The 20,630-nt window shown below is 40.7% G+C and overlaps 1 protein-coding gene and 2 long non-coding RNA genes across 3 annotated transcripts; all 3 read left to right on the plus strand.

The window, feature by feature from the left end:
- The first annotated feature begins 7,286 nt into the window (after positions 1-7,286).
- LOC139354552 (uncharacterized) lies at positions 7,287-8,633 on the plus strand. Its single transcript, XM_070998806.1, has 2 exons — positions 7,287-7,833; positions 7,894-8,633. Exons 1-2 carry the CDS (start codon positions 7,287-7,289, stop codon positions 7,914-7,916), a joined length of 570 nt encoding a protein of 189 aa, XP_070854907.1. The 3' UTR covers positions 7,917-8,633.
- A 9,478-nt stretch (positions 8,634-18,111) lies between these two features.
- Positions 18,112-18,837, plus strand: LOC139354557 (uncharacterized). Its single transcript, XR_011605518.1, has 2 exons — positions 18,112-18,202; positions 18,263-18,837. It is a non-coding gene; the product is annotated as an uncharacterized lncRNA (long non-coding RNA).
- Positions 18,838-19,479: 642 nt separating this feature from the next.
- On the plus strand, positions 19,480-20,194 carry LOC139354556 (uncharacterized). Its single transcript, XR_011605517.1, has 2 exons — positions 19,480-20,069; positions 20,138-20,194. It is a non-coding gene; the product is annotated as an uncharacterized lncRNA (long non-coding RNA).
- Positions 20,195-20,630: the final 436 nt, after the last annotated feature.

Raw genomic sequence — 20,630 nt, forward strand, 5'->3', positions numbered from 1 at the left:
ACTGGTCAGAGAAATTATCATCCGATTCATCATGGAAGGCTTAGAAGAAAATTCGGGAGCCGCGTTTGCAATGGCTAACTGTAGTTCTTTGGACGACTTGCGGAAGAAATTATGATCTACGATAAATCAAAGTAGACGCTTGGAAAGATTTCAAAGTTGGAGAAGCAAACTAAACGGAAGTCCAATTTCCAGTCGACCAGAAGGCAGGATCCTGAAGCCTCTCGCTGCTACAACTGTCGGCAAATGGGACATTTTGATAGATTGTAGACAACCCAAAATGTCGGAAGGGGTCTGCTTTAACTGCTACAGCACAAAGTATCAGTAACGCCCCAAGCGGAAGACGAAAACTATGGTGGCTGCCGTGCAGGAGAACGCGGGATCTGGTTCGTAGGAGTTGGCAGCAATTCAAGCAATTGAATTATGACGATTGCGAGGTGAAAAGGAAAAATACATACGCATTGCCAGCACAGTGAAGTGCTTTGATCATTTTTGTTCAACAACGTACTAGATCTTGTTAAAAATAGTCGATGATAATATTCTGCCATTACCTGTGTTATTAGATAGAGACTCGCTAAAGGTAATCGAAGTTCAATTAGTTCATAAAAAAACAAGGAAGAACGCTAAAGTCGAGTATCTCGACTATCAGATACCCGTTACTCAGCTAAAGGGAAATGGAGATATGCAGCAAAGCGAGTTGGTGTTAGAGTTGGTGTGGCAAATTTTTTTTTTTGGATCAGTCGATAGGTATTGACGAGACCAATACATTTCAGATAAAATTTTTTATCTAGCATGAAAATTGTAAGCGTCACAGGCTTGGGCGGTTTGTGGGTGGTAAAATGGGCGTAGCAAACTTTTTTTGGGTCCATCGATAAGTATTGATGAGAACAATACACTTCAGTTAACATTTTTATTCTAGCATCAAAACTGTAGGAGCCACAGTTTTGGGCGGCTTGTGGGCGTAAGAGTGGGCGTGGTTCATTGCTGAGAGAAACTTGCGCTGCGTAAGAAGCTCAGGAATCTACACGCCAAATCTCAATAGCCTAGCTCTTATAGTTTCCGAGATCTCAGCGTTCATCCAGACAGACGGACATGGCTAGATCGACTCGGCTAGTGATCCTGATCAAGAATATATATACTTTATGGGGTCGGAAACGCTTCCTTCTGCCTGTTACATACTTTCCGACGAATCTAGTATACCCTTTTACTCTACGAGTAACTGGTATAAACATCAATCAATACTGATAAATCAAAATTTGCTTCTCTTTTCACCGCTCATATAAATTCTACACGTAATATAAGTAAAAATACTTATAAACCTGTTAATGTTAGTTCTAATCACAACTTTGACAATGCGAATTCTGAAGAATTTTTGGATATTGAAGGCGATGCGCAAAAATTAGAGAGGATTTATTTGAAATAGGAACTGAGTTTGGGCTCGAAGTAGCAGATAGGTGTCAGAAGCATATCAAACCTCATTATTTTAATGGCCCATATAACTTTAATACCAGACCTTGATATCGTGCAGCGGCGTGATCAAGTGGTGGCGTCTGAAGAATTTTTGGAAGCTTCTGGCATGGCGGCTGCGGACGTGCAGCGGCGTGATCAAGTGGCGGAAAACGTTGAGGCAGAAATCCAACATTTGCAACAAATCGAGAAGCTGTATGTTGCGCGTAAATGGGTGGCTGACTTAGAAAATTCGTTGAGCCAAAATGAACCCGCTCGAGGACATGGCATCGACATGAATGATTTGGGTGCGTTAATTACAGTGTATCGGAGAAACAATGATTTATTTTCGCCATACGATTGCTTAGGAGATCTGCGAGGTCGTTCATGATTGAGACGGCAGCCCTAACTTGGCCAGCACTGCGAACGGAATTGATAGCTGTATTCGATCTCAAGGTTAAGGTTAAAAACTGGTCAGAGAAATTATCATCCGATTCATCATGGAAGGCTTAGAAGAAAATTCGGGAGCCGCGTTTGCAATGGCTAACTGTAGTTCTTTGGACGACTTGCGGAAGAAATTATGATCTACGATAAATCAAAGTAGACGCTTGGAAAGATTTCAAAGTTGGAGAAGCAAACTAAACGGAAGTCCAATTTCCAGTCGACCAGAAGGCAGGATCCTGAAGCCTCTCGCTGCTACAACTGTCGGCAAATGGGACATTTTGATAGATTGTAGACAACCCAAAATGTCGGAAGGGGTCTGCTTTAACTGCTACAGCACAAAGTATCAGTAACGCCCCAAGCGGAAGACGAAAACTATGGTGGCTGCCGTGCAGGAGAACGCGGGATCTGGTTCGTAGGAGTTGGCAGCAATTCAAGCAATTGAATTATGACGATTGCGAGGTGAAAAGGAAAAATACATACGCATTGCCAGCACAGTGAAGTGCTTTGATCATTTTTGTTCAACAACGTACTAGATCTTGTTAAAAATAGTCGATGATAATATTCTGCCATTACCTGTGTTATTAGATAGAGACTCGCTAAAGATAATCGAAGTTCAATTAGTTCATAAAAAAACAAGGAAGAACGCTAAAGTCGAGTATCTCGACTATCAGATACCCGTTACTCAGCTAAAGGGAAATGGAGATATGCAGCAAAGCGAGTTGGTGTTAGAGTTGGTGTGGCAAATTTTTTTTTTTGGATCAGTCGATAGGTATTGACGAGACCAATACATTTCAGATAAAATTTTTTATCTAGCATGAAAATTGTAAGCGTCACAGGCTTGGGCGGTCTGTGGGTGGTAAAATGGGCGTAGCAAACTTTTTTTGGGTCCATCGATAAGTATTGATGAGAACAATACACTTCAGTTAACATTTTTATTCTAGCATCAAAACTGTAGGAGCCACAGTTTTGGGCGGCTTGTGGGCGTAAGAGTGGGCGTGGTTCATTGCTGAGAGAAACTTGCGCTGCGTAAGAAGCTCAGGAATCTACACGCCAAATCTCAATAGCCTAGCTCTTATAGTTTCCGAGATCTCAGCGTTCATCCAGACAGACGGACATGGCTAGATCGACTCGGCTAGTGATCCTGATCAAGAATATATATACTTTATGGGGTCGGAAACGCTTCCTTCTGCCTGTTACATACTTTCCGACGAATCTAGTATACCCTTTTACTCTACGAGTAACTGGTATAAACATCAATCAATACTGATAAATCAAAATTTGCTTCTCTTTTCACCGCTCATATAAATTCTACACGTAATATAAGTAAAAATACTTATAAACCTGTTAATGTTAGTTCTAATCACAACTTTGACAATGCGAATTCTGAAGAATTTTTGGATATTGAAGGCGATGCGCAAAAATTAGAGAGGATTTATTTGAAATAGGAACTGAGTTTGGGCTCGAAGTAGCAGATAGGTGTCAGAAGCATATCAAATCTCATTATTTTAATGGCCCATATAACTTTAATACCAGACCTTGATATCGGATGTCCACTAGACTAACAGATACTACTCCGTTTTATTGTTCTCTAAGGCGCTTATCTAAATTTGAGAGAGAGAGAAAGTTGCGAAAACTATTGATGTTACTTAAAAATAACGTAATACGACCTAGCGTCTCACCTTATGCGTAACCTTTAGTCCTTCTGAAGAAAAAGTCTGCCGAAATTCGAATGTACGTTGACTACCGTGGTTTAAACAAACGTATAGTTAAATATAATTTTCCTTTGCCCGTTATTGAAGATTGCCTGGAGTATCTTGAGGGAAAATGGATTTCATCAAATAGAAGTGGAAGAAAAATCGGTACCACATACATCTTTTGTTACTCCTCAAGAACCTGAGAATGCCTTTTGGATTAAAGAATGGCCCTGCCGTGTTCCAATGATTCATCTCAGAAACGTTTTCAGATTTTATAAGAACGAAGAGTGTAGTGATCTATATGGATGAAATAGTTATTGCGACAAAAACCGTACAGGAGCATGTATAAATCTTGGGAAAACTTTTAGATCGCATTAGTGAAAACCATTTAGAGATAAATAAGAAATGTGTATTTGTAAAGAAAGAATGCGAGTTCCTAATGTACAGCGTTAATAATCTGAATGTTCATGCCCTTCACTCCAGTTTGGGAGTCTTTTTATATTTTAGACGTTTGGTTTTTTCATTTGCGCGGAAAGCTAGGTCATTGACAGATTTATTGACTGAGTGCGTTTAACAACTTGAAAAATGCTTTAGCTAACCCAACTGGTTTAGCCATTTATAGTCCCGGAACGGAAACTGAGCTTCATACTGATGCGAGTACCCATGGGTTTGGAGCTTTACCGTTACAGCGACAAGAAAATAGTTTAACGAACTGATTTTTGTTGGTCTGCTCGCTGCGAGATTCCTGCCGCTAGCACAGAAGATTGTGTGTTCGTCCCACCAAATTTATATGATGCGACTGCCCCGTAGATCAGTAAGAAAACACGCGGTTCGAATGGTAACAGTGGGTTTTATTCTCGTGTTATTAATACAGCGGGTGTGTGGCTGGGCTGGCCTCGGTATCTCCTTGCTCTGGTTCCACAGGCTGCTGATGTTCCTCGTCCTGGCTTGTCGACGCGTTGACTTGATGACCGCTGGCTCCCGTGTCTCGGGATGCTCGTAGTGGCCGCCTCTGCTCGCTTGTCGACACGCTGCCTCGTGGTCGCACATCGATGTTTCGATGATTTTCAGAAAAAAACATCAATGTGAATCGATACATCGAATTTTTTTTTTGGGTGTAATTTTGAAAAACGTTTTTACTCCATATAACATTATAAACGAATACCACAAATAATCCCAATGTGTAAGATAATTATAAAAAATTATGCTTTATTTGAAATGAGTTTTCTGTTTTGAATTCCTGCACATTCAAAGTGAAACTTAAGCTACTCGTTCAACACAAAAATTTAAATTAAATCACAATTCAATTAAAAATATAATAAACAAGGAAGAACGCTATAGTCGAGTACCTCGACTATCAGATACCCGTTACTCAAAGGGAAATGGAGATATGCAAGCAGCAAAGCGAAATTAAAATGCGCCACCTACCGGCGGTAGACAGATTTAAGCGTTATGGGCGTTAGAGTGGGCGTGGCAAATTTATTTTTGGATCAATCGATAGGTATTGACGACACCAATACATTTCAGTTCAAATTTTTCATCTAGCATCCAAATTGTGGGCGTCACAGGTTTTCGCGGTTTGTGGGCGTTTAAGTGGGCGTTAGAGTTGGCGTGGATCAATCGATAGGTATTGACGAGACCAATACATTTCAGTTAAAATTTTTTATCTAGCATGAAAATTGTAAGCGTCACAGGCTTGGGCGGTTTGTGGGTGTTAAATCGATGGCTTCGATGAACTGGCCAATGAAGTCTTCTACTGTTGATGCACCTGAACTCCTGGTAGAGACATCTATGCCTAGGAGCCGCCAAACTTCAAGTAAGCATATTAATTATCATTAACGGTAACACGATGGTAATTTTAAATGATTTCACTTCATTTTTAAATAAGGAAATCGTCGTGCAGATGGTTCAGAAGATGTCAAACGACAACAAGGAGGCGTTGGACATGCTGGAGGTGCAGAACAAGGAGTTCCTTGAGGCTCAACGGGAAATCGACGCCACCTTTGTGCACAGCATGCGCGAAGTTCTTGCGGAGGATCGGGCCGAGACCCAAAGATTCATGCGAGTGTTCTTCAACTCCAATTAAAGCTGAAATGTTTCGAAACAAAACTAAAAGTGCAAGGAATCTTTTTGTTGCCCACCAGTTTTACAAATTCCGAAATAATTCGGCTATGGTTCTTGAAAATTCCAGATTCTTTAAAGACCGTCGCGTCGTGGACACTTCCTGGCAATTTCATGCTGACGTCTCTAAACCTAAAAATAAATAATATTTGGAAAAAAAACCAATACCTAAATATGGTTTTACTTACAAGTAATTGTTGTCAACTACAGCTTGCATGACCATCGATGTCCATCCCTTGCGATTAACGAAATCCATGTAGCCAATCTTTGGGGCTTTAACAGGAATGTGTGTTCCTAAATAATTTTTACAAAGCGTTTATAATTTGTAATTAATATTCTAAAAGGCATTTTACCATCAATAGCTCCAATCACGTTAGGAATGTGACACATTTTTTGAAATGCACCTGCATTTTGAATGCATTCATCCAGTTTTGGGAATGAAATTAATACACTCGTAAGTTTCACCATTGCTTTAACAACAATATGAAAGTACTTGTACACAGTACTTTTATGTACTCAAAATACATCCCCAATCACTCGATACTCGGCACAGGTCGCCAGTTTGTATACGCAAATCGCAACTTGTTTCTCCAGAGGAACTGGAACGGTTAAAAACATGCTCTGCCCCGGACGTAGCAATTCGCACAGTTCGAAAAATGAACTCTTTGACATCCTTAAGTTCTCAAAAAACAAATTTTTCATTTTTAGGCTCTTGCATAAGTGACAAAAATTCATTGCTTCTTGGCCTGCTCCTGAATCTTCGCACTCTAGGTGTCCTCAGGCTGAGAGTCGCGGTTGCAGACGGGTACACCTTCATCAGCATCCTGTGACTCCTAGCCACCAAAAACCGCCTCACTTTTAATAAAGCCATCGATCTTCTGTGCCTCCACACAGCGACTTTGGAAATTAATTTTCCGGTTCTTATTGCAAATGAAGAATTTAACGTTATCCATCGCGTTGTTTGGTTTGTTTACTTTTTGCGAAAGTGTGACCAGACTAAAATACCTAATTTTTTACCTCTGGCATCTCTACTGAAATCAAATCATGAATTGATATGTGTAGCATAAACAGGGATTGTTTTTATATCGCGCTTTAAAGAAATCGCGATTCCCATAGCATAAACATAGTAATAGAGCTCCTCGTGAATATAAAATAGGTGATTATGTGGCTATTCGTAATGTCGATACTACAGCAGATGTAAACAAGAAGTTTGCCCCAAAATATCGTGGGCCATATATGAGAAGCCGTGTTTTTGATAATGATCGATATGAAGTTGTTGATATTGATGATTGTCAATTAACTCAATTGCCATTTAAAAGCATGTTGGATCTGTAGTCATGTTGGCCGAATGTAAATAGTGAAAATATCTTATTTTAATAGACGTAAGAGAATGCCCCATGTAAATATCGATAACAAGCGTTGAATAATTCGATGAAGCACGAGAGGGAAAGTGCGATCACTAAGAAGAGGACGAGGATATTGACAAGACACGAGAACCGGGAATAAGTTAACATAAAGTGAAATTAAAAGCTTTACATATCGGGTGCGGAGTTGAAAGGCCGTAAAAGCTGTAATAACTCGGCTATGAGATACAAGGACATAATAAAGAGTTCGAAATCTGAGTTTAAAGCTATCCAAGACCGAAACAGCGTGTTAGCTGTGAAGGCCATTATGGACCGTCTGGAATCAGCAAAACTGGAGGGGCTGAACCAGGGGGAATCGGGGCTGAGTGAAATCTCGCCTGGGGAGCCAACATTTTCGAGCCCGGGAGATGACGCTTGTGTTGGTAGTGAAAACAAACATGAGCAAGAAAGGGACGACCATAGTATACCGGCAAAAGGCGACAAAGTAGTGGCGTCTGAAGAATATCTGGAAGTTTCTGGCGTGGCGGCTGCGGTCTTGCAGCGGCGTGATCAACTGGTGGCGTCTGAAGAATTTTTGGAAGCTTCTGGCATGGCGGCTGCGGACGTGCAGCGGCGTGATCAAGTGGCGGAAAACGATGAGGCAGAAATCCAACATTTGCAACAAATCGAGAAGCTGTATGTTGCGCGTAAATGGGTGGCTGACTTAGAAAATTCGTTGAGCCAAAATGAACCCGCTCGAGGACATGGCATCGACATGAATGATTTGGGTGCGTTAATTACAGTGTATCGGAGAAACAATGATTTATTTTCGCCATACGTTTGCTTAGGAGATCTGCGAGGTCGTTCATGATTGAGACGGCAGCCCTAACTTGGCCAGCACTGCGAACCGAATTGATAGCTGTATTCGACCTCAAGGTTAAGGTTTAAAACTGGTTAGAGAAATTATCATCCGATTCATCATGGAAGGCTTGGAAGAAAATTCGGGAGCCGCGTTTGCAATGGCTAACTGTAGTTCTTTGGACGACTTGCGGAAGAAATTATGATCTACGATAAATCAAAGTAGACGCTTGGAAAGATTTCAAAGTTGGAGAAGCAAACTAAACGGAAGTCCAATTTCCAGTCGACCAGAAGGCAGGATTCTGAAGCCTCTCGCTGCTACAACTGTCGGCAAATGGGACATTTTGATAGATTGTAGACAACCCAAAATGCCGGAAGGGGTCTGCTTTAACTGCTACAGCACAAAGTATCAGTAACGCCCCAAGCGGAAGACGAAAACTATGGTGGCAGCCGTGCAGGAGTTCGTAGGTTCGTAGGAGTTGGCAGCAATTCAAGCAATTGAATTATGACGATTGCGAGGTGAAAAGGGAAAATACATACGCATTGCCAGCACAGTGAAGTGCTTTGATCATTTTTGTTCAACAACGTACTAGATCTTGTTAAAAATAGTCGATGATAATATTCTGCCATTACCTGTGTTATTAGATAGAGACTCGCTAAAGATAATCGAAGTTCAATTAGTTCATAAAAAAACAAGGAAGAACGCTAAAGTCGAGTATCTCGACTATCAGATACCCGTTACTCAGCTAAAGGGACCAAAGGGAAATGGAGATATGCAAGCAGCAAAGCGAGATTAAAATACGCCACCCACCGGCGGTAGACAGATTTAAGCGTTATGGGCGTTAGAGTTGGCGTGGATCAATCTATAGGTATTGACGAGACCAATACATTTCAGTTAAAATTTTTTATCTAGCATGAAAATTGTAAGCGTCACAGGCTTGGGCGGTTTGTGGGTGTTAAATCGATGGCTTCGATGACCTGGCCAATGAAGTCTTCTACTGTTGATGCACCTGAACTCCTGGTAGAGACATCTATGCCTAGGAGCCGCCAAACTTCAAGTAAGCATATTAATTATCATTAACGGTAACACGATGGTAATTTTTAATGATTTCACTTCATTTTTAAATAAGGCAATCGTCGTGCAGATGGTTCAGAAGATGTCAAACGACAACAAGGAGGCGTTGGACATGCTGGAGGTGCAGAACAAGGAGTTCCTTGAGGCTCAACGGGAAATCGACGCCACCTTTGTGCACAGCATGCGCGAAGTTCTTGCGGAGGATCGGGCCGAGACCCAAAGATTCATGCGAGTGTTCTTCAACTCCAATTAAAGCTGAAATGTTTCGAAACAAAACTAAAAGTGCAATTTTCTTTTATATTGAACTGCTTCGCAAAGGAAAGTTAGATACAATGTATTCCTTAATGTGTTCCCTAAGATCAGATGGATCTCATTCAGGAGATTCCAATACTTTGCTGGTTACTTTCATATTCGTTGATTGGCGTAAACTTCTGCTTTCTTATTTCCACGAAGTTATGAAGTACATATCATGTTTATAATCGGTATCTACTCTTTTGGCCAGGCACCTCCAGCGTCCTATCAATCGACCAAAGGCATTCACCACTACAATTCTGCCCGAGCTAAGGTAGCAGTTGAACGACTCTTCCTGTTAGGTATCCAGTATATGGTTTTAGAAGCCACGGTAGCAATGGGTATGCAGGATCTCTTATGATAATGAAGGGAATCTTTTTGTTGCCCACCAGTTTTACAAGTTCCGAAATAATTCGGCTATGGTTCTTGAAAATTCCAGATTCTTTAAAGACCGTCGCGTCGTGGACACTTCCTGGCAATTTCATGCTGACGTCTCTAAACCTAAAAATAAATAATATTTGGAATAAAAACCAATACCTAAATATGGTTTTACTTACAAGTAATTGTTGTCAACTACAGCTTGCATGACCATCGATGTCCATCCCTTGCGATTAACGAAATCCATGTAGCCAATCTTTGGGGCTTTAACAGGAATGTGTGTTCCTAAATAATTTTTACAAAGCGTTTATAATTTGTAATTAATATTCTAAAAGGCATTTTACCATCAATAGCTCCAATCACGTTAGGAATGTGACACATTTTTTGAAATGCACCTGCATTTTGAATGCATTCATCCAGTTTTGGGAATGAAATTAATACACTCGTAAGTTTCACCATTGCTTTAACAACAATATGAAAGTACTTGTACACAGTACTTTTATGTACTCAAAATACATCCCCAATCACTCGATACTCGGCACAGGTCGCCAGTTTGTATACGCAAATCGCAACTTGTTTCTCCAGAGGAACTGGAACGGTTAAAAACATGCTCTGCACCGGACGTAGCAATTCGCACAGTTCGAAAAATGAACTCTTTGACATCCTTAAGTTCTCAAAAAACAAATTTTTCATTTTTAGGCTCTTGCATAAGTGACCAAAATTCATTGCTTCTTGGCCTGCTCCTGAATCTTCGCACTCTAGGTGTCCTCAGGCTGAGAGTCGCGGTTGCAGACGGGTACACCTGCATCAGCATCCTGTGACTCCTAGCCACCAAAAACCGCCTCACTTTTAATAAAGCCATCGATCTTCTGTGCCTCCACACAGCGACTTTGGAAATTAATTTTCCGGTTCTTATTGCAAATGAAGAATTTAACGTTATCCATCGCGTTGTTTGGTTTGTTTACTTTTTGCGAAAGTGTGACCAGACTAAAATACCTAATTTTTTACGTCTGGCATCTCTACTGAAATCAAATCATGAATTGATATGTGTAGCATAAACAGGGATTGTTTTTATATCGCGCTTTCAAGAAATCGCGATTCCCATAGCATAAACATAGTAATAGAGCTCCTCGTGAATATAAAATAGGTGATTATGTGGCTATTCGTAATGTCGATACTACAGCAGATGTAAACAAGAAGTTTGCCCCAAAATATCGTGGGCCATATATGAGAAGCCGTGTTTTTGATAATGATCGATATGAAGTTGTTGATATTGATGATTGTCAATTAACTCAATTGCCATTTAAAAGCATGTTGGATCTGTAGTCATGTTGGCCGAATGTAAATAGTGAAAATATCTTATTTTAATAGACGTAAGAGAATGCCCCATGTAAATATCGATAACAAGCGTTGAATAATTCGATGAAGCACGAGAGGGAAAGTGCGATCACTAAGAAGAGGACGAGGATATTGACAAGACACGAGAACCGGGAATAAGTTAACATAAAGTGAAATTAAAAGCTTTACATATCGGGTGCGGAGTTGAAAGGCCGTAAAAGCTGTAATAACTCGGCTATGAGATACAAGGACATAATAAAGAGTTCGAAATCTGAGTTTAAAGCTATCCAAGACCGAAACAGCGTGTTAGCTGTGAAGGCCATTATGGACCGTCTGGAATCAGCAAAACTGGAGGGGCTGAACCAGGGGGAATCGGGGCTGAGTGAAATCTCGCCTGGGGAGCCAACATTTTCGAGCCCGGGAGATGACGCTTGTGTTGGTAGTGAAAACAAACATGAGCAAGAAAGGGACGACCATAGTATACCGGCAAAAGGCGACAAAGTAGTGGCGTCTGAAGAATATCTGGAAGTTTCTGGCGTGGCGGCTGCGGTCGTGCACCGGCGTGATCAAGTGGTGGCGTCTGAAGAATTTTTGGAAGCTTCTGGCATGGCGGCTGCGGACGTGCAGCGGCGTGATCAAGTGGCGGAAAACGTTGAGGCAGAAATCCAACATTTGCAACAAATCGAGAAGCTGTATGTTGCGCGTAAATGGGTGGCTGACTTAGAAAATTCGTTGAGCCAAAATGAACCCGCTCGAGGACATGGCATCGACATGAATGATTTGGGTGCGTTAATTACAGTGTATCGGAGAAACAATGATTTATTTTCGCCATACGATTGCTTAGGAGATCTGCGAGGTCGTTCATGATTGAGACGGCAGCCCTAACTTGGCCAGCACTGCGAACCGAATTGATAGCTGTACTCGACCTCAAGGTTAAGGTTAAAAACTGGTTAGAGAAATTATCATCCGATTCATCATGGAAGGCTTGGAAGAAAATTCGGGAGCCGCGTTTGCAATGGCTAACTGTAGTTCTTTGGACGACTTGCGGAAGAAATTATGATCTACGATAAATCAAAGTAGACGCTTGGAAAGATTTCAAAGTTGGAGAAGCAAACTAAACGGAAGTCCAATTTCCAGTCGACCAGAAGGCAGGATCCTGAAGCCTCTCGCTGCTACAACTGTCGGCAAATGGGACATTTTGATAAATTGTAGACAACCCAAAATGTCGGAAGGGGTCTGCTTTAACTGCTACAGCACAAAGTATCAGTAACGCCCCAAGCGGAAGACGAAAACTATGGTGGCTGCCGTGCAGGAGAACGCGGGATCTGGTTCGTAGGAGTTGGCAGCAATTCAAGCAATTGAATTATGACGATTGCGAGGTGAAAAGGAAAAATACATACGCATTGCCAGCACAGTGAAGTGCTTTGATCATTTTTGTTCAACAACGTACTAGATCTTGTTAAAAATAGTCGATGATAATATTCTGCCATTACCTGTGTTATTAGATAGAGACTCGCTAAAGATAATCGAAGTTCAATTAGTTCATAAAAAAACAAGGAAGAACGCTAAAGTCGAGTATCTCGACTATCAGATACCCGTTACTCAGCTAAAGGGAAATGGAGATATGCAGCAAAGCGAGTTGGTGTTAGAGTTGGTGTGGCAAATTTTTTTTTTTGGATCAGTCGATAGGTATTGACGAGACCAATACATTTCAGATAAAATTTTTTATCTAGCATGAAAATTGTAAGCGTCACAGGCTTGGGCGGTTTGTGGGTGGTAAAATGGGCGTAGCAAACTTTTTTTGGGTCCATCGATAAGTATTGATGAGAACAATACACTTCAGTTAACATTTTTATTCTAGCATCAAAACTGTAGGAGCCACAGTTTTGGGCGGCTTGTGGGCGTAAGAGTGGGCGTGGTTCATTGCTGAGAGAAACTTGCGCTGCGTAAGAAGCTCAGGAATCTACACGCCAAATCTCAATAGCCTAGCTCTTATAGTTTCCGAGATCTCTGCGTTCATCCAGACAGACGGACATGGCTAGATCGACTCGGCTAGTGATCCTGATCAAGAATATATATACTTTATGGGGTCGGAAACGCTTCCTTCTGCCTGTTACATACTTTCCGACGAATCTAGTATACCCTTTTACTCTACGAGTAACTGTTATAAACATCAATCAATACTGATAAATCAAAATTTGCTTCTCTTTTCACCGCTCATATAAATTCTACACGTAATATAAGTAAAAATACTTATAAACCTGTTAATGTTAGTTCTAATCACAACTTTGACAATGCGAATTCTGAAGAATTTTTGGATATTGAAGGCGATGCGCAAAAATTAGAGAGGATTTATTTGAAATAGGAACTGAGTTTGGGCTCGAAGTAGCAGTTAGGTGTCAGAAGCATATCAAATCTCATTATTTTAATGGCCCATATAACTTTAATACCAGACCTTGATATCGGATGTCCACTAGACTAACAGATACTACTCCGTTTTATTGTTCTCTAAGGCGCTTATCTTAATTTGAGAGAGAGAGAAAGTTGCGAAAACTATTGATGTTACTTAAAAATAACGTAATACGACCTAGCGTCTCACCTTATGCGTAACCTTTAGTCCTTCTGAAGAAAAAGTCTGCCGAAATTCGAATGTACGTTGACTACCGTGGTTTAAACAAACGTATAGTTAAATATAATTTTCCTTTGCCCGTTATTGAAGATTGCCTGGAGTATCTTGAGGGAAAATGGATTTCATCAAATAGAAGTGGAAGAAAAATCGGTACCACATACATCTTTTGTTACTCCTCAAGGACCTGAGAATGCCTTTTGGATTAAAGAATGGCCCTGCCGTGTTCCAATGATTCATCTCAGAAACGTTTTCAGATTTTATAAGAACGAAGAGTGTAGTGATCTATATGGATGAAATAGTTATTGCGACAAAAACCGTACAGGAGCATGTATAAATCTTGGGAAAACTTTTAGATCGCATTAGTGAAAACCATTTAGAGATAAATAAGAAATGTGTATTTGTAAAGAAAGAATGCGAGTTCCTAATGTACAGCGTTAATAATCTGAATGTTCATGCCCTTCACTCCAGTTTGGGAGTCTTTTTATATTTTAGACGTTTGGTTTTTTCATTTGCGCGGAAAGCTAGGTCATTGACAGATTTATTGACTGAGTGCGTTTAACAACTTGAAAAATGCTTTAGCTAACCCAACTGGTTTAGCCATTTATAGTCCCGGAACGGAAACTGAGCTTCATACTGATGCGAGTACCCATGGGTTTGGAGCTTTACCGTTACAGCGACAAGAAAATAGTTTAACGAACTGATTTTTGTTGGTCTGCTCGCTGCGAGATTCCTGCCGCTAGCACAGAAGATTGTGTGTTCGTCCCACCAAATTTATATGATGCGACTGCCCCGTAGATCAGTAAGAAAACACGCGGTTCGAATGGTAACAGTGGGTTTTATTCTCGTGTTATTAATACAGCGGGTGTGTGGCTGGGCTGGCCTCGGTATCTCCTTGCTCTGGTTCCACAGGCTGCTGATGTTCCTCGTCCTGGCTTGTCGACGCGTTGACTTGATGACCGCTGGCTCCCGTGTCTCGGGATGCTCGTAGTGGCCGCCTCTGCTCGCTTGTCGACACGCTGCCTCGTGGTCGCACATCGATGTTTCGATGATTTTCAGAAAAAAACATCAATGTGAATCGATACATCGAATTTTTTTTTTGGGTGTAATTTTGAAAAACGTTTTTACTCCATATAACATTATAAACGAATACCACAAATAATCCCAATGTGTAAGATAATTATAAAAAATTATGCTTTATTTGAAATGAGTTTTCTGTTTTGAATTCCTGCACATTCAAAGTGAAACTTAAGCTACTCGTTCAACACAAAAATTTAAATTAAATCACAATTCAATTAAAAATATAATAAACAAGGAAGAACGCTATAGTCGAGTACCTCGACTATCAGATACCCGTTACTCAAAGGGAAATGGAGATATGCAAGCAGCAAAGCGAAATTAAAATGCGCCACCTACCGGCGGTAGACAGATTTAAGCGTTATGGGCGTTAGAGTGGGCGTGGCAAATTTATTTTTGGATCAATCGATAGGTATTGACGACACCAATACATTTCAGTTCAAATTTTTCATCTAGCATCCAAATTGTGGGCGTCACAGGTTTTCGCGGTTTGTGGGCGTTTAAGTGGGCGTTAGAGTTGGCGTGGATCAATCGATAGGTATTGACGAGACCAATACATTTCAGTTAAAATTTTTTATCTAGCATGAAAATTGTAAGCGTCACAGGCTTGGGCGGTTTGTGGGTGTTAAATCGATGGCTTCGATGAACTGGCCAATGAAGTCTTCTACTGTTGATGCACCTGAACTCCTGGTAGAGACATCTATGCCTAGGAGCCGCCAAACTTCAAGTAAGCATATTAATTATCATTAACGGTAACACGATGGTAATTTTAAATGATTTCACTTCATTTTTAAATAAGGAAATCGTCGTGCAGATGGTTCAGAAGATGTCAAACGACAACAAGGAGGCGTTGGACATGCTGGAGGTGCAGAACAAGGAGTTCCTTGAGGCTCAACGGGAAATCGACGCCACCTTTGTGCACAGCATGCGCGAAGTTCTTGCGGAGGATCGGGCCGAGACCCAAAGATTCATGCGAGTGTTCTTCAACTCCAATTAAAGCTGAAATGTTTCGAAACAAAACTAAAAGTGCAATTTTCTTTTATATTGAACTGCTTCGCAAAGGAAAGTTAGATGCAATGTATTCCTTAATGTGTTCCCTAAGATCAGATGGATCTCATTCAGGAGATTCCAATACTTGGTTACAATGCCAGTCTGGTGGTTGCTGGTTACTTTCATATTCGTTGATTGGCGTAAACTTCTGCTTTCTTATTTCCACGAAGTTATGAAGTACATATCATGTTTATAATCGGTATCTACTCTTTTGGCCAGGCACCTCCAGCGTCCTATCAATCGACCAAAGGCATTCACCACTACAATTCTGCCCGAGCTAAGGTAGCAGTTGAACGACTCTTCCTGTTAGGTATCCAGTATATGGTTTTAGAAGCCACGGTAGCAATGGGTATGCAGGATCTCTTAGGATAATGAAGGGAATCTTTTTGTTGCCCATCAGTTTTACAAATTCCGAAATAATTCGGCTATGGTTCTTGAAAATTCCAGATTCTTTAAAGACCGTCGCGTCGTGGACACTTCCTGGCAATTTCATGCTGACGTCTCTAAACCTAAAAATAAATAATATTTGGAAAAAAAACCAATACCTAAATATGGTTTTACTTACAAGTAATTGTTGTCAACTACAGCTTGCATGACCATCGATGTCCATCCCTTGCGATTAACGAAATCCATGTAGCCAATCTTTGGGGCTTTAACAGGAATGTGTGTTCCTAAATAATTTTTACAAAGCGTTTATAATTTGTAATTAGGAATGTGACACATTTTTTGAAATGCGCCTGCATTTTGAATGCATTCATCCAGTTTTGGGAATGAAATTAATACACTCGTAAGTTTCACCATTGCTTTAACAACAATATGAAAGTACTTGTACACAGTACTTTTATGTACTCAAAATACATCCCCAATCACTCGATACTCGGCACAGGTCGCCAGTTTGTATACGCAAATCGCAACTTGTTTCTCCAGAGGAACTGGAACGGTTAAAAACATGCTCTGCCCCGGACGTAGCAATTCGCACAGTTCGAAAAATGAACTCTTTGACATCCTTAAGTTCTCAAAAAACAAATTTTTCATTTTTAGGCTCTTGCATAAGTGACCAAAATTCATTGCTTCTTGGCCTGCTCCTGAATCTTCGCACTCTAGGTGTCCTCAGGCTGAGAGTCGCGGTTGCAGACGGGTACACCTTCATCAGCATCCTGTGACTCCTAGCCACCAAAAACCGCCTCACTTTTAATAAAGCCATCGATCTTCTGTGCCTCCACACAGCGACTTTGGAAATTAATTTTCCGGTTCTTATTGCAAATGAAGAATTTAACGTTATCCATCGCGTTGTTTGGTTTGTTTACTTTTTGCGAAAGTGTGACCAGACTAAAATACCTAATTTTTTACCTCTGGCATCTCTACTGAAATCAAATCATGAATTGATATGTGTAGCATAAACAGGGATTGTTTTTATATCGCGCTTTCAAGAAATCGCGATTCCCATAGCATAAACATAGTAATAGAGCTCCTCGTGAATATAAAATAGGTGATTATGTGGCTATTCGTAATGTCGATACTACAGCAGATGTAAACAAGAAGTTTGCCCCAAAATATCGTGGGCCATATATGAGAAGCCGTGTTTTTGATAATGATCGATATGAAGTTGTTGATATTGATGATTGTCAATTAACTCAATTGCCATTTAAAAGCATGTTGGATCTGTAGTCATGTTGGCCGAATGTAAATAGTGAAAATATCTTATTTTAATAGACGTAAGAGAATGCCCCATGTAAATATCGATAACAAGCGTTGAATAATTCGATGAAGCACGAGAGGGAAAGTGCGATCACTAAGAAGAGGACGAGGATATTGACAAGACACGAGAACCGGGAATAAGTTAACATAAAGTGAAATTAAAAGCTTTACATATCGGGTGCGGAGTTGAAAGGCCGTAAAAGCTGTAATAACTCGGCTATGAGATACAAGGACATAATAAAGAGTTCGAAATCTGAGTTTAAAGCTATCCAAGACCGAAACAGCGTGTTAGCTGTGAAGGCCATTATGGACCGTCTGGAATCAGCAAAACTGGAGGGGCTGAACCAGGGGGAATCGGGGCTGAGTGAAATCTCGCCTGGGGAGCCAACATTTTCGAGCCCGGGAGATGACGCTTGTGTTGGTAGTGAAAACAAACATGAGCAAGAAAGGGACGACCATAGTATACCGGCAAAAGGCGACAAAGTAGTGGCGTCTGAAGAATATCTGGAAGTTTCTGGCGTGGCGGCTGCGGTCGTGCACCGGCGTGATCAAGTGGTGGCGTCTGAAGAATTTTTGGAAGCTTCTGGCATGGCGGCTGCGGACGTGCAGCGGCGTGATCAAGTGGCGGAAAACGTTGAGGCAGAAATCCAACATTTGCAACAAATCGAGAAGCTGTATGTTGCGCGTAAATGGGTGGCTGACTTAGAAAATTCGTTGAGCCAAAATGAACCCACTCGAGGACATGGCATCGACATGAATGATTTGGGTGCGTTAATTACAGTGTATCGGAGAAACAATGATTTATTTTCGCCATACGATTGCTTAGGAGATCTGCGAGGTCGTTCATGATTGAGACGGCAGCCCTAACTTGGCCAGCACTGCGAACCGAATTGATAGCTGTACTCGACCTCAAGGTTAAGGTTAAAAACTGGTTAGAGAAATTATCATCCGATTCATCATGGAAGGCTTGGAAGAAAATTCGGGAGCCGCGTTTGCAATGGCTAACTGTAGTTCTTTGGACGACTTGCGGAAGAAATTATGATCTACGATAAATCAAAGTAGACGCTTGGAAAGATTTCAAAGTTGGAGAAGCAAACTAAACGGAAGTCCAATTTCCAGTCGACCAGAAGGCAGGATCCTGAAGCCTCTCGCTGCTACAACTGTCGGCAAATGGGACATTTTGATAGATTGTAGACAACCCAAAATGTCGGAAGGGGTCTGCTTTAACTGCTACAGCACAAAGTATCAGTAACGCCCCAAGCGGAAGACGAAAACTATGGTGGCTGCCGTGCAGGAGAACGCGGGATCTGGTTCGTAGGAGTTGGCAGCAATTCAAGCAATTGAATTATGACGATTGCGAGGTGAAAAGGAAAAATACATACGCATTGCCAGCACAGTGAAGTGCTTTGATCATTTTTGTTCAACAACGTACTAGGTCTTGTTAAAAATAGTCGATGATAATATTCTGCCATTACCTGTGTTATTAGATAGAGACTCGCTAAAGATAATCGAAGTTCAATTAGTTCATAAAAAAACAACGAAGAACGCTAAAGTCGAGTATCTCGACTATCAGATACCCGTTACTCAGCTAAAGGGAAATGAAGATATGCAGCAAAGCGAGTTGGTGTTAGAGTTGGTGTGGCAAATTTTTTTTTTTGGATCAGTCGATAGGTATTGACGAGACCAATACATTTCAGATAAAATTTTGTATCTAGCATGAAAATTGTAAGCGTCACAGGCTTGGGCGGTTTGTGGGTGGTAAAATGGGCGTAGCAAACTTTTTTTGGGTCCATCGATAAGTATTGATGAGAACAATACACTTCAGTTAACATTTTTATTCTAGCATCAAAACTGTAGGAGCCACAGTTTTGGGCGGCTTGTGGGCGTAAGAGTGGGCGTGGTTCATTGCTGAGAGAAACTTGCGCTGCGTAAGAAGCTCAGGAATCTACACGCCAAATCTCAATAGCCTAGCTCTTATAGTTTCCGAAATCTCAGCGTTCATCCAGACAGACGGACATGGCTAGATCGACTCGGCTAGTGATCCTGATCAAGAATATATATACTTTATGGGGTCGGAAACGCTTCCTTCTGCCTGTTACATACTTTCCGACGAATCTAGTATACCCTTTTACTCTACGAGTAACTGGTATAAACATCAATCAATACTGATAAATCAAAATTTGCTTCTCTTTTCACCGCTCATATAAATTCTACACGTAATATAAGTAAAAATACTTATAAACCTGTTAATGTTAGTTCTAATCACAACTTTGACAATGCGAATTCTGAAGAATTTTTGGATATTGAAGGCGATGCGCAAAAATTAGAGAGGATTTATTTGAAATAGGAACTGAGTTTGGGCTCGAAGTAGCAGATAGGTGTCAGAAGCATATCAAATCTCATTATTTTAATGGCCCATATAACTTTAATACCAGACCTTGATATCGGATGTCCACTAGACTAACAGATACTACTCCGTTTTATTGTTCTCTAAGGCGCTTATCTTAATTTGAGAGAGAGAGAAAGTTGCGAAAACTATTGATGTTACTTAAAAATAACGTAATACGACCTAGCGTCTCACCTTATGCGTAACCTTTAGTCCTTCTGAAGAAAAAGTCTGCCGAAATTCGAATGTACGTTGACTACCGTGGTTTAAACAAACGTATAGTTAAATATAATTTTCCTTTGCCCGTTATTGAAGATTGCCTGGAGTATCTTGAGGGAAAATGGATTTCATCAAATAGAAGTGGAAGAAAAATCGGTACCACATACATCTTTTGTTACTCCTCAAGGACCTGAGAATGCCTTTTGGATTAAAGAATGGCCCTGCCGTGTTCCAATGATTCATCTCAGAAACGTTTTCAGATTTTATAAGAACGAAGAGTGTAGTGATCTATATGGATGAAATAGTTATTGCGACAAAAACCGTACAGGAGCATGTATAAATCTTGGGAAAACTTTTAGATCGCATTAGTGAAAACCATTTAGAGATAAATAAGAAATGTGTATTTGTAAAGAAAGAATGCGAGTTCCTAATGTACAGCGTTAATAATCTGAATGTTCATGCCCTTCACTCCAGTTTGGGAGTCTTTTTATATTTTAGACGTTTGGTTTTTTCATTTGCGCGGAAAGCTAGGTCATTGACAGATTTATTGACTGAGTGCGTTTAACAACTTGAAAAATGCTTTAGCTAA

The sequence above is a fragment of the Drosophila suzukii genome (genome assembly GCF_043229965.1).
Source record: "Drosophila suzukii chromosome 2 unlocalized genomic scaffold, CBGP_Dsuzu_IsoJpt1.0 scf_2c, whole genome shotgun sequence".
Classification (NCBI taxonomy): domain Eukaryota; kingdom Metazoa; phylum Arthropoda; class Insecta; order Diptera; family Drosophilidae; genus Drosophila; species Drosophila suzukii.

Bases quoted from the DNA above. Each gene is read 5' to 3' on its own strand.
- LOC139354552 (XM_070998806.1), top strand. From the start codon at position 7,287: ATGAGATACAAGGACATAATAAAGAGTTCGAAATCTGAGTTTAAAGCT. The intron at 7,834-7,893 runs GTGCGTTAATTA...ACGTTTGCTTAG, and splicing joins CATCGACATGAATGATTTGG to GAGATCTGCGAGGTCGTTCA.